The following is a 14,464-nucleotide window of genomic DNA, read 5'->3' on the forward strand; positions in this document are numbered from 1 at the left end:
AAGTGTCACTTAGCAGTGAAAAGAAGTACTTAAAACTCTACACTGCAAAACTTTTTAGTTTAAAGCTTTCGACAAAAATTTACCTCGATCATATATGTATATATATATAATACTAGGAGGGGAATGCGCGGGTGTTTGATGCCTGTGGTTAAAAAAGATTTTACGATAATTCAAGTGAATATCAAAAAACTCACGCACATTGAATAACACAATGTAGTAGCAAAACTTTTTAGTTTAAAGCTTTCGACAAAAATTTATCTCGATCATATATGTATATATATATAATACTAGGAGGGGAATGCGCGGGTGTTTGATGCCTGTGGTTAAAAAAGATTTTACGATAATTCAAGTGAATATAAAAAAACTCACGCACATTGAATAACACAATGTAGTAATAAAATATCTAATGTATACTGGGAGATGGAGAAAGAAATCATGCATGCTATCTTGCTCAGTTCATATATTTTGAAACAAACACTTGTATATGAGCTTTATGAGTTTTTCATTAACAAGATTAAACGAACTTTAAACAGATACCCAAACGATTCAGATAATGGCAATAAACAAAGTGATTATTCACTTACACAACATTCTTGTTGATGAAAGTAGCTAACTATAGTGGAGGCTTTTTTATCATAGTAGCCAACATTCCTTTTGATCAAAGTAGCCAACATTCTTGTTGATCGAAACCTATTCCAACAAAACCATCCCATTTAAATTATATAGAACAATCAACTTTATGGGGAAACAATAATATTAACATTAAATTGTGCTAACAGAGTATCCAATTTTGGAATGAAAGCATTTAGCTAACAATAGAAATTACGATTTTACAAAGCAAATCACACCATTAAAAAAAAGAATGAAACCTCACCTCAGGTTCGACCACCAAGAATAACTTTACCAAAGAACCATATTGAAATCCAGAGTATAATGGCAATACAAATAAGTATTTATCGGAAGACAAAAGGAACATAACGGAAGAATGTGAAGGGGCAGACATTTGAAGAATTGAAGTTGAAACTAATGCTCAATCATAAATTCCTTAATAAACCACATTGTCCTTGCTTTAATTGAGATGAAAATGACGTTTGAAGTTCTTCAAGTTATAATAACAAAGTAATAGTAATAATTGATACAAACCCAATGAATGTCTCTACAAAGACATTTAAATAATTACACCAATAAAAAAGCTATTATGGGTTGTATCCATTATAGAAAAGATGATCAAATAATCTCACATTTCCAAACTATCCAAACATTTGAACAAATCATCACCACATCTTTTACAATGCAAGGACATTTCAGTAAACACAATAATACGCATGCTATCTAAAGTAGTACCCAATATTATAACTATGCTCAAAATAACCTCACAATTTCAAAATACCCCTACTCTTGCGGTTGAAATTCAAAACCATTCTTTGACCCAAACTCATTCGTATATAATATAAGGATATATAGCCGACAGCTAGCTCCACAAAAAAAAAAAATTCACAATATTATTATACTTTAGAACAGTGCGTTATAATAAAATCTTATAAACTCTTCTGAACTCTCTTAAAATAATATTATATTTATAACCTCAAATGATGGAGGAGGCCAAAATATTAGCTCCGAGGGTTCTAAATCACCATATTTCCGCGTGCTTCTTGAAAGGAAGTTAGAATATCGCGCAATGATACTCCATAACAATGGTATGGTAGGTGCAGTAGCCGCATTACCGTTACTCTTAAGTCACACGGCATCGTCAATGGAACAAGCACGAGTGCCATTTTCTACTTTCATTATTGTTTGTTTCCACTTCAATCGAAGGGGGGCGGTGGTCGACTGCTAACTCTATGACCATGCAAATCATCATCAGAATTGAACGTTTGCGCACTTAAAAAGAGAACGTTGAGGATATATGGACCTTATTGTGCCAACTTGGATTAAATCATTAGAAGAGACTCAGCCGGCCAATGGATTGCGTCCTCTCATTACTCAAAGTATAACATCCAAGCCCTTCTAAAAAATATAAATTACTAATAATACCTGAATCAGGAGTGGGCGGTCGCAAGATAATTATAGAAATTTGCCTAGCCTATATGGTCCGCTGGCGTGTATAAATGCTCAGTTTCTCCCTCACTCTCAGCCCATCAGTCTTGTCTTGAGCAATATTTCATAGCATAATTCATCTCTTGAGAGATCGACTGTCGTTTTTAGATAGAGCGGTAGAAATCAGAAATGGAAAACAAAGAAGAAGATGTTCGGCTGGGAGCCAACAAATTCTCGGAGAGGCAGCCAATTGGCACGGCTGCTCAGACCCAAGACAAGGATTATCAGGAACCACCAGCAGCGGCACTTTTTGACCCTGATGAGCTAGCTTCCTGGTCCTTTTACCGTGCTGGGATAGCTGAGTTCATTGCCACTTTTCTCTTCCTCTACATAAGCATTATGACTGTTATGGGAGTTTCTAAGTCTGATAGCAAGTGTTCAACCGTTGGAATTCAAGGCATTGCTTGGGCTTTTGGTGGCATGATCTTTGCCCTCGTTTACTGTACTGCCGGCATTTCTGGTAATTCAATTTTACATTATTTATAAGTACTGCAGCTTCTAACAAGTCCATACATTTGGCTAAGATGAATAGAGACTTGTTGCAAGCTAAAATTATCATTACCTAGTCGGACTCTAGTCCGAGTATGCTTAACGTTCATATTTTTGATGAATTCTCATCCACTGACATCATTGTACTGTACTCCATGGACGTCTAATCATTTGATACATGCATCATATCAGGAGGGCATATTAACCCTGCGGTGACATTTGGGCTGTTCTTGGCAAGGAAACTGTCGTTAACCAGGGCATTTTTCTACATGGTGATGCAGTGCCTGGGAGCAATATGTGGTGCTGGGGTGGTGAAGGGCTTTCAAAAGCACCTCTACCAATCCAAGGGCGGTGGTGCCAACGTCGTGAACGGAGGTTACACCAAAGGCGACGGGCTCGGTGCTGAGATTGTTGGTACATTTGTCCTTGTTTACACTGTTTTTTCTGCTACTGATGCCAAGCGCAGTGCCCGAGACTCCCACGTCCCCGTAAGACTTCCATCTTTTATTTTCGACATTTGAGGAACCAAAAATTCATCGATGTGCTCTCTGATCATCAAGTCTCAAGTTTTTTTTTTTTTTTAAATTACATTTATTTTCTTTGGTATTAATGCGACTATGGTTTCTTGATCAGATATTGGCTCCGCTGCCTATTGGGTTCGCAGTGTTCTTGGTACATTTGGCCACCATTCCCATCACAGGAACTGGCATTAACCCAGCCAGGAGTCTTGGTGCTGCCATCATCTACAACCAGAAATCTGCATGGGATGACCACGTTAGTACATAATTGGCCTCTCAATTACCACCAACATTTCTTTTTCTGTCCCAGTAAAGGTTCCTACGAACTTTTTGTTCTTACAATTGGATCCATGTTGTTGTGATGCAGTGGATATTCTGGGTTGGACCTTTCATCGGGGCTGCACTGGCTGCTCTCTACCACCAAGTCGTCATAAGAGCAATTCCCTTCAAATCCAAGTGATACAGACTATACAGTTACTCAGCAGTCTCCACTCTACTAGCAGATCAGAATTGTAGTTCGACTTTTTTTAATTGTGGTTTCTGTTCATAAAGTTCAAGCATGAATGCTGCCAAACTTTTCTCTTCGAATTTGAGCCCTGCTCCTTGGACTACTGCTGAATTACTATAAAATGTTTTGTAAGGAAGGCACGTTCTTTTGTGGACTTGGCTTTCAAATTTAGTCCAAAGGTGCGTGCTTATGGGCCCTGCTGAAGTAGACGGGCCTCTTGCATTTGCACGTCGTGTCAGTTTTATGGTTGTGCAATGCGAATTTGTCAATAATTATGAGCACCGACCGAGATGCTCTGTCCCCACCCGATCCTTTATTTGGCAAATCAGTTGTTGGTGTCTTGGTGAAATGGATCCTTTTCCGTGTTGTAGCAAATTATTTCGCTTATCGTACACCCTCATTCCCCTTATGATAGTCTTTTTTTTTTTTAACACAATTTAAAAAAAGGTTATTTAACTTTGTTGGGGGTATACATTTTATTTACTGTCTTTTTAAAATACCCTCACATTAATTATAATAATAATAATATTGATGAAAAGTTACACCATTTAATAACAATCTATATTAAATAAATTACATTATACTCACTAATAATCTATATTGATATTTTAGAAAAATTAAAAATTAACTATTCTCTTCTTCAATTGAGAAGTGTACTAAAATTTATAACCGATGAAAATGGGAAACATGACACGTCGAATTCGTAGAAAGAGAAACAGGATGCGTCGAATTGCAAGGTGAATTATGCTAACCTTCATGAAGCTTAATTAGACATACATATATTCTCTCTACGGTCACGCTACTAGTGAAATTACTTGGGCAAGACTGTCTTATTAGTTAGTTTGTTGTAGGAGCATATCTAGTCCTAACGTTTGTTATTTCGGTCCTTTTGGTGACAAATTCATGTGTAAGTTGTTGCGCGGACTCGTTACCGTCTCTTTAACTACAGACGTGCCGAAAAAATCCACTGCTTAACATTCAAGCCAAACCTTCTGAGAAGCGAATTTTCGTTCGTCTCCGAGTTTGGGAGAATCAGATGAAGCTTTCCTTTAGAATTTGGCGGAACTTTTATGTAAGTAACGGGAAAAGCATACTCTATAAATGTACACATTAAGAAAAAAATTAAGTTGTTTTTATTAAATCAATAAAAGTTATTAGATTTTTTTGGCAAAAAAAGGGTTATGGTTTTTTTATTTGGAAAACAAATAAATCGATGGAAGTTACTGAATTAAATAATTATCTTTAATAAATTTTTAATTTTGTAAGGGTAGAATTAAAAAATAAAAAAAATGGCACAAAATTGTAACACCACATCTCCTCCTCATACTTTATACTAGGGGGGAGTGCCCGCGCATCGCGCGGGTGTTTGGTGCCTGTGGGAAAGAATGTTGCTTTGTGAAACAAACAATAATATATTGTGAGAAGAAATAAACATCAAATAATGAGCAGCAGTTACTATTGCAAACCAGAAATAGTCCATAAAGTAGGAGAAGTTGAACAGTAGTAATAGTCCATAAAGGAAAGATGGGAGTGAAGAAAGAGAGTTGTTGCTGTAGGTCTGGCTCCATGGAGTCCCTTATTTAGTCATAGCAATAGTAGTAGACAGCCTTTAAACGAAACTGCGATGGTGTCCTTAATAGCAAGCTTATTAGATTGCAGCCTTTATTATAGTTATGGTGTCCGTAATGGGCAGCCTTAGGTACTCAGTTGCGTTGCTTCTTGGCGGTGCCGTCCTTTTGTTGTGCAGGTGCTGCATCACTGGTTCCTTCACTGGACTTTGTAGAAGATGAGTTGTCCAAATTGGTTGGGAGCATCTCGGCGTTTTTGTCGCCGTCGCTCTTTTTCTTCTTCAGACAACGATGCATATTTAGCCCTTGCTCTCTCATTTCGCCGTCGCTTTTGCTCTTCCAACTTGTTATCTTTACTTAGTGTAGTCATTTTAGACCGCGATAATTATACATCCTAAAGGTTTTCCTGGGGGTGAAACATCTTTTATAATAAAGGTATTAATAATAACAGCAAAAATGTCCGCCATCATATATTATTTAGGAATTCGCTATCCTAGATAACAATCAAGGCACAAGATCACACAGATAAATCATGTTTCTGAATGTTTAAGCATAACAATCAACAGATATGTATCAAGTTCAGTAGTAAATTACATATCTAGCCAAGACATCTAATCTGGCCTATGCCTATCCATTCCCTTCATAGCCTTTACGTTTACTTGGTCTCTAGTTCAGAAATAATTAAGTACATGTTGTCCAGACCAAAGGGTGAGTAGGAAAGTGGACGGTGGGATAGGCTGGATCCTTCAGAGTCAGATTTAGTGGCAGTTAAGTTGGTGTTAACTTTAGCATCTTATGAACAATGTCAACTATACTAATGTCGTCATTTTACTATTTTCATCAGCAAAATTATATTTTCATGGCCATTTTCTAATCATCTACAACTAAAATTAAAATGTTTTTCTCTTACATAAAACAATATAATTAACATATTTGTTATCAAAATTGAATTGTCAAAAACAAAAATCTTATAGCACTAACTCGCATGAGTAGAATTAAGTTGAATGAAAATTTAGTATACTTATTTTCTTGTCAAACTTTGCTTTACGATTTAAGTCATGATTGCTTTGGGTATTTAGGTAATTGAACAATTTAAACTATACTCTCCGGATTATTAATAAATGCTTACTGCCCAATTTTTCTATTTTTCATAAGTTTTGTCCTTATGTATATGTTGTCTTTTTAGCAAATACAAACAGAAATCAAAAGTAATAGAAAAAAAATGAAAGAAAATAAAAAAAGAGCTATTAGCCTTTCCAATTAAATGCTTAATTTTCCCCTTTCTTAGCATAACTATTTCTTTAAGATTCTTTATCTGAGGTCACTTCCAATATTTAAGAAATACAAACAGAAATCAAAAGAAATAGGGAAAAAATGAAAGAAAATAAAAGAGCTATTAGCCTTTCCAATTAAATGCTTAATTTTCCCATTTCTTAGCATAACTATTTATTTAAGATTCCTTATCTGAGGTCACTTCCAATATTTAATTCGTAACTGTGGTTAGTTTTGCAGGGAACCATGGTTATTTTTTGAAAATATCATCAATCATTTTCCATACTATTTTCAAGTTTCTAAAATTTTATATTAAAAAAAATACCATTATCATACACTCATCATTTAAAGATTGATGCTGAGAAAATGAGTATAAACCCAAGTATTAAAAAAATTCCTATTGAAAGATTGATGCTGTAGTCTGTACACACAATGGTGATCATCTCGTCTGTTCCTTGAATAAGGATCTTGACGCTGACTTTTTCTATTAATAACAGTTACTATTTTTGCACAAAAATCTATGCATAATTTGTTGTCCTTTTAAGCAGAGGAAAAGAGAGACGTATAACATTATGGAGGGTTAGTATGAGTTTAAACATTCCGGGAGTGGATTTATGAGTTCCAGAAATGAACTTAACAGACCTTTTAGATCAACTTAAATTACTTTGTCACTTCTTACTCCTTATCTTGATATCTTCGAAATGCAAGGATTAATTTATGGTCTAGAAATTTCATATATTATTAACTTTCGGTATAAATTAACTGTAATTTTGATCATCTGATCTGTTATTTCAGGGCATCCATGCATGCATGGTTGACAGGGGAAGGAGGTGGTGAAATCAGACCCGTGGCTGTTGGAGAAGCTAGACCAGTGGCTGTTATAAGCTGAAACTTCTATATCCCCTGCCCTATGTATAATCTCAAACTGTACAGCCACCTCGTTGGCTAAATTCCTAGCTACCTGTCTACTTATTAGGTCTGCTTTCTTCTATAAATTTTCCAGAAAGCACAGGCTTTATTAGTTTGGAGCTCGAGTTAAAGAGCCGAAGCCTAGATGAGACTTAATAAATCTTTGATCTTTGCAGTGTGAATGTTGAATGATGATCAGAGCTCGTAAAGGATTATCTGAATTTGTTCACAAAAGTTCCTATTGGTTGCTGACTTAATTGTATAAACCTAGTAAAAAGGTTCATATTACTTATGCAGAGGCCAAGAAAAGGCAACCTTGAGGCCAAGTAAAAGGCCTCAATTCTGCATTAACATCAGGAGAGGACGGGTGCAAGTGTGACTGCACAGCAGTGTTGGCTGAATTGGAGATTGCAAGGGTGAGATAAATATGAGGCAGGATGTAAGAAAGGGCAACTTTGAGGCCAATTTAAAGGCTTCAATTCTGCATTAAGATTGGGAGAGGACTGGTGCAGGTGTAACAGCAGAGAAATTGCGGCTGAATTTGGAGATTACAAGAATAAAAGGGAAACTGAAGTAAGGATTGAGATTTCGGAGTTAATTAACAGGTTTAGCAAGCATTCTCTACATATAAACTCTGACGAACTTGCATTTCACAAATTAATGCATGCAAGCCCCATATAGCTTCTTCTCAATATAGATTAAGTTGCCATTAACTGCATAGCAATGTCGGGATTGGAATACAACATAACAATTTGATTCTCATACAATATAAAATAAAATAAGGAACATATTTAGCAGTAAGTAAAGTCAAAACTGCACACCCAAATCAACAATAAACGATATAATCATTGGAGCAAGAAAACTACCCTTTTCAAAACAGCAAGGCAGTTCAACATTAGAACGGTAGCAAATTCAAGGTCGGTGGTAATACTAAAAGGTAGAGGTACGCTGAAAGCTAACCTTAGGCCAAAATCTCCACTGAGAGCTCTTTCTTGCTGTTGCTCCAAACCTATAAGATCATAGCCAACCCAGTCAAATTACAGAGGGCAGCAGTTAGGCAACGCAATAAAAGTTGTTAATTGCAGGTTCTAAGAACACACTCACAAAAATAAGGGTAGAACTGGAAAATTGGGGGGAGGGGTGGAATCTAACCTCAAGCTGAACCACCAGGTATAGCTGTGGCTGAAGAACATTCTGAGCTGCTTACTATGGAGCCACGAAGAAGTAACCCAATCCCGGAATGCGAACAGGGGGTACCTGAGCATCAACCGGCTGGGCATTAACATACCCACGATTCAGAAATTAAATTGGGGTGTAATTAATAAGGGGAAAATAGGGTGATCAATATAATTACAGCAGGATTGGAGAGCATAAGAAATGTGTAAGCCCCATTTGAACTCTCACGCCTCCCCTATCCAATCATTAGCAGCCCTAACAAGCAAGTAAGGCATTTGGGGCGTGAAACGCGGCCACAAGATAGGTAATTTCAGAGTAAAGTGCATACAGCATTAACTCATCTAGCTAACAGAAGTCGAGACTAAGCAATTGAAACCTGGAAGAGGAAACGATGCGGCAGGCCTTTGTAAAGGGACTCGGCGAGAGACTGAAGCTGAACGGGGGGAAACGGACTTACGTGGGGCGCTCGTAAAGGGGATAACAGTTCGGCAGCCATTAACACTCATAACACTCATAACAATTAACACTCAATAACAGCCCGGCAAGGAGTGGAACGTTTCAGACAGCGGAGGATTTCAATGGCGCCTCTTCCCACGGCGAAGCAACGTTTACTTGTCCGTCTAGAGGAATAATTGATTGCTAAGGGTATTCCAGTAATTACACCAACACACAAGCATATATGGGGTGTACAAAGTGCAAAAACAGTTGTACACTCATTATACATTCCATCAATACCCAGATGGCTCATCAATGAGGACTTTAAATGTAATGAAACGGGGTTATTTTAGTAAACATATCCAAATACATGCTTTGTTAAGTTGCACCTAAAGCTTTTAAGCTAATACACAACATTTACTATTCCCAAAATAACCCCATCCTTGCGGTTGAAATCTTTGCCCTTAACTCATTCTTATATAGTATAAGGATATATATAGAGAGAGAGAGATGTCTTTTAAGCTTACAAACAACATTTACCCAAAAAAAAAAAATCATCTAATACTTTTAAACTTTTTCTTTGGTATGGCTCGACGACGGTGGGTTTTTTTCCTTTACCTTCCTCTATATAAATTTTTTTTTTTTGGTAGTTTGATCAGTTCCGTACTGATCGGTAATATGGGAAATCTCTATTTTTTTTTTTAATTCTAATCATGCAGTAAAGAAATCTTTTTAAGAAAATAAAACCCAAAATTTCCCAACCGACTTTACCAAGCGAAACGAGACTAGAAAGATATTCACATACGACCGAAAGCGCCCTTGCTCTGGGCTTCGGCCCACTAACAGGCCGAAGTTGTATTTAAAGCCTAAAAAAAATGTTCTAAAACTATAAAACGGCCCATTGTACGAATTCCAACCATCTGCTCTTTCTCACTCATCTAAACCCTACAATTGCCTAACACCGCTCCGACTTCCATCTCTCCGCGGAGCTCTCCCTCCAAACCCAATATTTGTCGCTCCAAAACAGACCGGAGATCAAACAATGGCATCGGGCGGCCAAACAATTTTGCAATTTCCCCAAGCATCGACCAATTTAACGGCAAGGATTCATCCATTAGTCATCTTTAACATCTGCGACTGCTTTGTCAGGCGACCCGACCAAGCCGAGCGAGTCATTGGTACTCTTCTCGGCTCCGTCTTGCCTGACGGCACTGTCGATATTCGCAACTCGTATGCCGTTCCCCATAACGAGTCATCAGATCAGGTTTTCTTTCGCCTCTCGATTAATTTTGCTGTCCTTATTTTTCGTTCAGATTTTTCCTCTATTTAGATAAAATGACTTGAAGGAGCTGATTTGAGTAATTTCGGACATTTGTTGTGGTTTTAGGTTGCATTAGATATTGATTACCACCATAATATGCTTGCGTCTCAGCAGAAGGTGAATCCCAAGGAAGTTATTGTTGGATGGTAACTTCAGGAAACTCTTTTCTTTCGTCCCTTTTATTTCCCCTTAGTTGAATGGTGACAAAAAAGGTCGGGTCGTCAACTAGGAAGTTAGGGAATAAAAATTGTGGCAAAACATGTTTTCAATGTATATTATTTGCTTTAGAAATTCTTATCCTGCCTGCCTGTATTTTCAAAACATTGCCTGTGCGTGGTGCAGGGGGTCTTTTATCACGGAGTCTGGATTTCTTAATCAGGATTACTAGTAATTGATACCAACTTAAATGATCTACTGTGTTATTTTCCTTGTTGGATTGGACAGTTTATCACAGTGTGATATTTGATGCGCATATGATGTGGCCATGCAGCTTCGTTCATTGGTATATACAGTCTAACTTCTGGAAGCATCTTTTCCCTCTTTTTTGATGGTGGCTTCTTTGGACCTCTTAGTTGTTTTGTTGGATAATGAGAATTCTCTGCTAATAAATGACACTCTATAAACTTCGTTAAATATGGAGAGGAATAACTACCAGTAGGAGCTTTTGCTTCTTGCTCAGACTTGGCCCTTCTCTCACTTATTCTAGGCTTGCTTTCAAGTGATCGACTGAAAAGATGAACTTCAGATTGGAATGCCTTTTAAAGGTAGTAGAAGTAGGTTGTTACAGATCCTCACAAAATAAATGCCAATACAAATTGTAACAAACGTAACTTATTGTAAATTTTTCTCTTCTTTTCTGGAAACGAGATTATTCTTTTACATTGTCTCTCCTTACCTATGATTTTATTTCCTTTTTTTTTTTGGGAATTCTTCATTTGCTGTGGCTAATCAAATACAATTTCAAGTATTTTACCACTTCTGCATGGAAGGTGGCCTTTGTATGTTGTATTTGTTGGATAAACCGTAAATGAAACCATCATTAGATGTGCTTTTCAAAATACTGATTTGGTGAATGGTTTGTTCTTTGAGGTTGAATGGTAAATTCTGCGATAGGTACTCTGCAACTCGATATATGCAATGTGTTATCTGTAGATACTAATGGTAGTTTCTAAAGTGAATTAAGATGTATTACTTCCATGCCTGTTGACAGGTTTTCAACTGGGTCCGGAGTCACAGGTGGCAGTGCTTTGATTCATGAGTTCTACTCAAGAGAAGTTCCAAATCCTGTTCATTTAACTGTTGATACAGGATTCACCAATGCAGGGGCTTCAATTAAAGCTTTTGTCTCTGTTAATTTGTTTCTTGGAGATCAACAACTTGCTGCACAATTTCAAGAGATTCCTTTGGACCTACGAATGGTAGAAGCAGAGCGGGTTGGATGTAAGCCATCTGCGTCAATATCCTTGCTCTTACATTGTGTGCTTACCTGCTATACTTAAGTGGACTAAGGGAAGTGAGGCTTGGGTTTTACCTTGGGGGTGCAAAGATTAATTTTGCTTTGTGTGGAGAAAGCATTAGGCTGCCCTTGTTAGCATCTCATCTAGTTAGCAAATCCATGGAGCTGCATTCCATTCCCCTGTTGGAAATTTATGCTATTTTATGTTAGTGGGATTTGATCTACATTGAACCCATTATATTCCCTCAGTCCTCCCTTTAGTGATCTTCTAGCATATGGATGCTGATATGGTTGGTTAGTTACCGCTGGTGATTTCTTGATGGCAGGGAATTTTGTTTATGAATGGCTTAGGTCTTTAATGGGTGTTCAAACAACAGGGTTATTGACTATTTGTCTCACTTGTTACTTTTCCTAAAAGTCAAGCCTTTAAAGAAATTACTATAAACTGGAAGAATAGAGATGATCAGATTAGCTTTTGCATATGGAACCATTTGTTTACTCCTAAGGATCCAGTCAAATAAAAATTGAAGAGGGAAATAATAAGAAAAGAGGGGGAAAAAGGACAACTAAAAAACTTGGGCCAACTGTTTCTTTGGATTGACCTATTAGTTTTGGACCTGGCTTGTTTGGACAGATTAGCAGAGTCTAGTCTGATAAGTTTGAGGCATGGAAGAGTGGATGACGGGATTAGCGAATTAGAGCCTAGGATGGGTAAATTGGAGAGATAATAAGATAATTGTTCCCTTCTTTCAGATGCTGCATACTTGTAGATCCTAATGGTTTCCCTGGTGTAATTCTCTTTCTAATGACTGGGTCTTGTAATAAGAATTGCTTGCAGAGCTTAATTTTTACAGTAGATTTATTTGTTTTATCACTATAAAGACAATTTTGACTTGGAAGTTCTTGTAATGATTGTAGTTGATATTCTCAAGACAACAATGGTTGACAAACTCCCTGGTGATGTGGAAGGAATGGAAGCCACGATGGAACGATTACTTGCTCTAATAGATGATGTTTACAAATATGTTGACGATGTGGTGGTAAGATAATGGTACTATATACCGGATTTGCAAGGGCACTTCCCATGGATTCTCTCTAAACCTCTTCTGAATCTTCATTTCAGGAAGGGCGCGTTGCACCAGATAATAACATTGGAAGATTTATATCAGATTCTGTATCCTCCATGCCAAAACTTTCATCCCAAGCTTTTGATAAGCTTGTAAATGACAGTCTTCAGGTAGCCATCATGTTTTTGCTATGTTCCTTCCTTCTGGCGCCTAAGATAAAGGAGTCGTATAGCTCTGTGTCTCTGTTTTGTCATAAATATGCGCAAGTGCATATTTGGCCTTTGTGTCTGTGTTTATGTTTGTTGAGGTACCTATTATGTGCATGTGTGTGTCTTGTGTATGTTGATGCATTTGCCTTATGGCGTATTGGGCCTCTTGTCTTTCACTTGTATATGATGATCTTCTTGTCGCTGTTGGGATCTTAAATGGCCCTTTAGTTAGCGAGGCACTGAACTATTTTGCCCCTGAAAATTTTGAGATACTTCCGTATTTATTAAAGTTAACCTAGACCTGAAATATGTTTTTTGTTGTTTAACTGGTGGTATTCTTTGTATTTATTTTTATCGTTCCTTGGTTCTGATTGTCGTTGATTGCTAGAAATTACATGCTTTTGTGCTGTGCTGTTATGATCATGAAGGTGAACAACATGTATTTATCTCTCCTGACCACAATTTTTTGTTACTTTCACATAGGATCAATTACTCTTGCTATATTTGTCAAGCATCACAAGAACGCAACTTAGCTTAGCCGAAAAGCTGAACACAGCTGCTCAGATCTTGTAATTGTACTAATAAAGTTGTCAACTGGCTCGGAATCGTCTCAACTTTTTCATTGATACTTTTGTATGGCCAGCTCTTTGGGGATGTGGTCATCTTTTTGAAGAATATGTATTGTTCTATATCATATTCATGATTTCCGTTGTTTTTGGTGGCGGCAGTCTGTTTTCTCCCATTTCTGTACGTCCCACATTTTTTTCAGGTTAAAGGCCTGAGGCATACTGTAGAAATAGTTGCGGAACTTACAAGGTTGACGACTTTTTTTCACTTTTTGGGTGCCTACACGTTCAAAGTCTGTGCCTAGTTAGATAATACGGTGGTCGGCTTAATTTTAGGTATAGGTCAGATGAAATTGCTTCTAATATTTGTGAAAGTAAGAAATATGAAACCAACGGTCCCTTGCTTTTAGCCATAGCAAAAACCTTCCTTTGGACCGTATAAGTTCAAGTTTGGCTCGTTGGTTTTATTAAATAAGTCGAACTCAAGCATCAGATTGGGCTTTTTTCTAAACGAGCTTGGCTGGGCTGGCGTGTGAATAGTTCTTTAAAGGTCATTAAGACTTATTTATGCATTTATTCAAGCTTGTCTTACTAATTGTGGAGGTTTATTTTGTTTTGATTGTTTAGGATTTTATTTTATTTAAATATTGGAAATCTTTTTTTTATTTGGTGAAATTTTTCTCGTTTAATACGCAAATTAAATTAGTTAGACTTTTTGAATTGCAAAATTATATAAGATATACAAATATATTTGCGGTTTAATTTCCATCGATTTCCTTTGATTCAATTGGATCCTTCCTTAGACAAGTCGGTGTAGGAGTAAGAATAGAATTAGTGCAGAAACATGAGTAGCATAGGAATGTGCCCATTGAC

At 37.1% G+C, this 14,464-nt stretch overlaps 2 protein-coding genes and 1 long non-coding RNA gene across 4 annotated transcripts; 2 read left to right on the plus strand and 1 right to left on the minus strand.

Moving 5' to 3' along the window:
* The first annotated feature begins 2,119 nt into the window (after nucleotides 1–2,119).
* LOC140034942 (aquaporin PIP1-2) lies at nucleotides 2,120–3,987 on the plus strand. 2 transcript variants are annotated; one of them, XM_072073843.1, is made up of 4 exons: nucleotides 2,120–2,557; nucleotides 2,779–3,074; nucleotides 3,220–3,364; nucleotides 3,472–3,734. In XM_072073843.1, exons 1-4 carry the CDS (start codon nucleotides 2,227–2,229, stop codon nucleotides 3,618–3,620), a joined length of 921 nt encoding a protein of 306 aa, XP_071929944.1. In that variant the 5' UTR covers nucleotides 2,120–2,226; the 3' UTR covers nucleotides 3,621–3,734. The 2 variants fall into 2 exon arrangements, with proteins under 2 accessions (XP_071929944.1, XP_071929943.1); XM_072073842.1 differs by having other exon boundaries at nucleotides 2,125–2,557; nucleotides 3,220–3,360; nucleotides 3,472–3,987.
* Nucleotides 3,988–5,062: 1,075 nt separating this feature from the next.
* LOC140035812 (uncharacterized) lies at nucleotides 5,063–9,123 on the minus strand. The gene is made up of 5 exons (XR_011839733.1): nucleotides 8,914–9,123; nucleotides 8,716–8,792; nucleotides 8,514–8,618; nucleotides 8,322–8,370; nucleotides 5,063–5,601 (listed from the first exon to the last, which is right to left on the minus strand). It is a non-coding gene; the product is annotated as an uncharacterized lncRNA (long non-coding RNA).
* Nucleotides 9,124–9,865: 742 nt separating this feature from the next.
* On the plus strand, nucleotides 9,866–13,752 carry LOC140034943 (eukaryotic translation initiation factor 3 subunit F-like). The gene is made up of 6 exons (XM_072073844.1): nucleotides 9,866–10,236; nucleotides 10,360–10,439; nucleotides 11,504–11,733; nucleotides 12,668–12,789; nucleotides 12,873–12,986; nucleotides 13,509–13,752. Exons 1-6 carry the CDS (start codon nucleotides 10,015–10,017, stop codon nucleotides 13,596–13,598), a joined length of 858 nt encoding a protein of 285 aa, XP_071929945.1. The 5' UTR covers nucleotides 9,866–10,014; the 3' UTR covers nucleotides 13,599–13,752.
* The last annotated feature ends 712 nt before the right edge of the window (nucleotides 13,753–14,464 follow it).

Source organism: Coffea arabica, chromosome 2c (genome assembly GCF_036785885.1).
Source record: "Coffea arabica cultivar ET-39 chromosome 2c, Coffea Arabica ET-39 HiFi, whole genome shotgun sequence".
NCBI classification, from domain to species: Eukaryota; Viridiplantae; Streptophyta; class Magnoliopsida; order Gentianales; family Rubiaceae; genus Coffea; species Coffea arabica.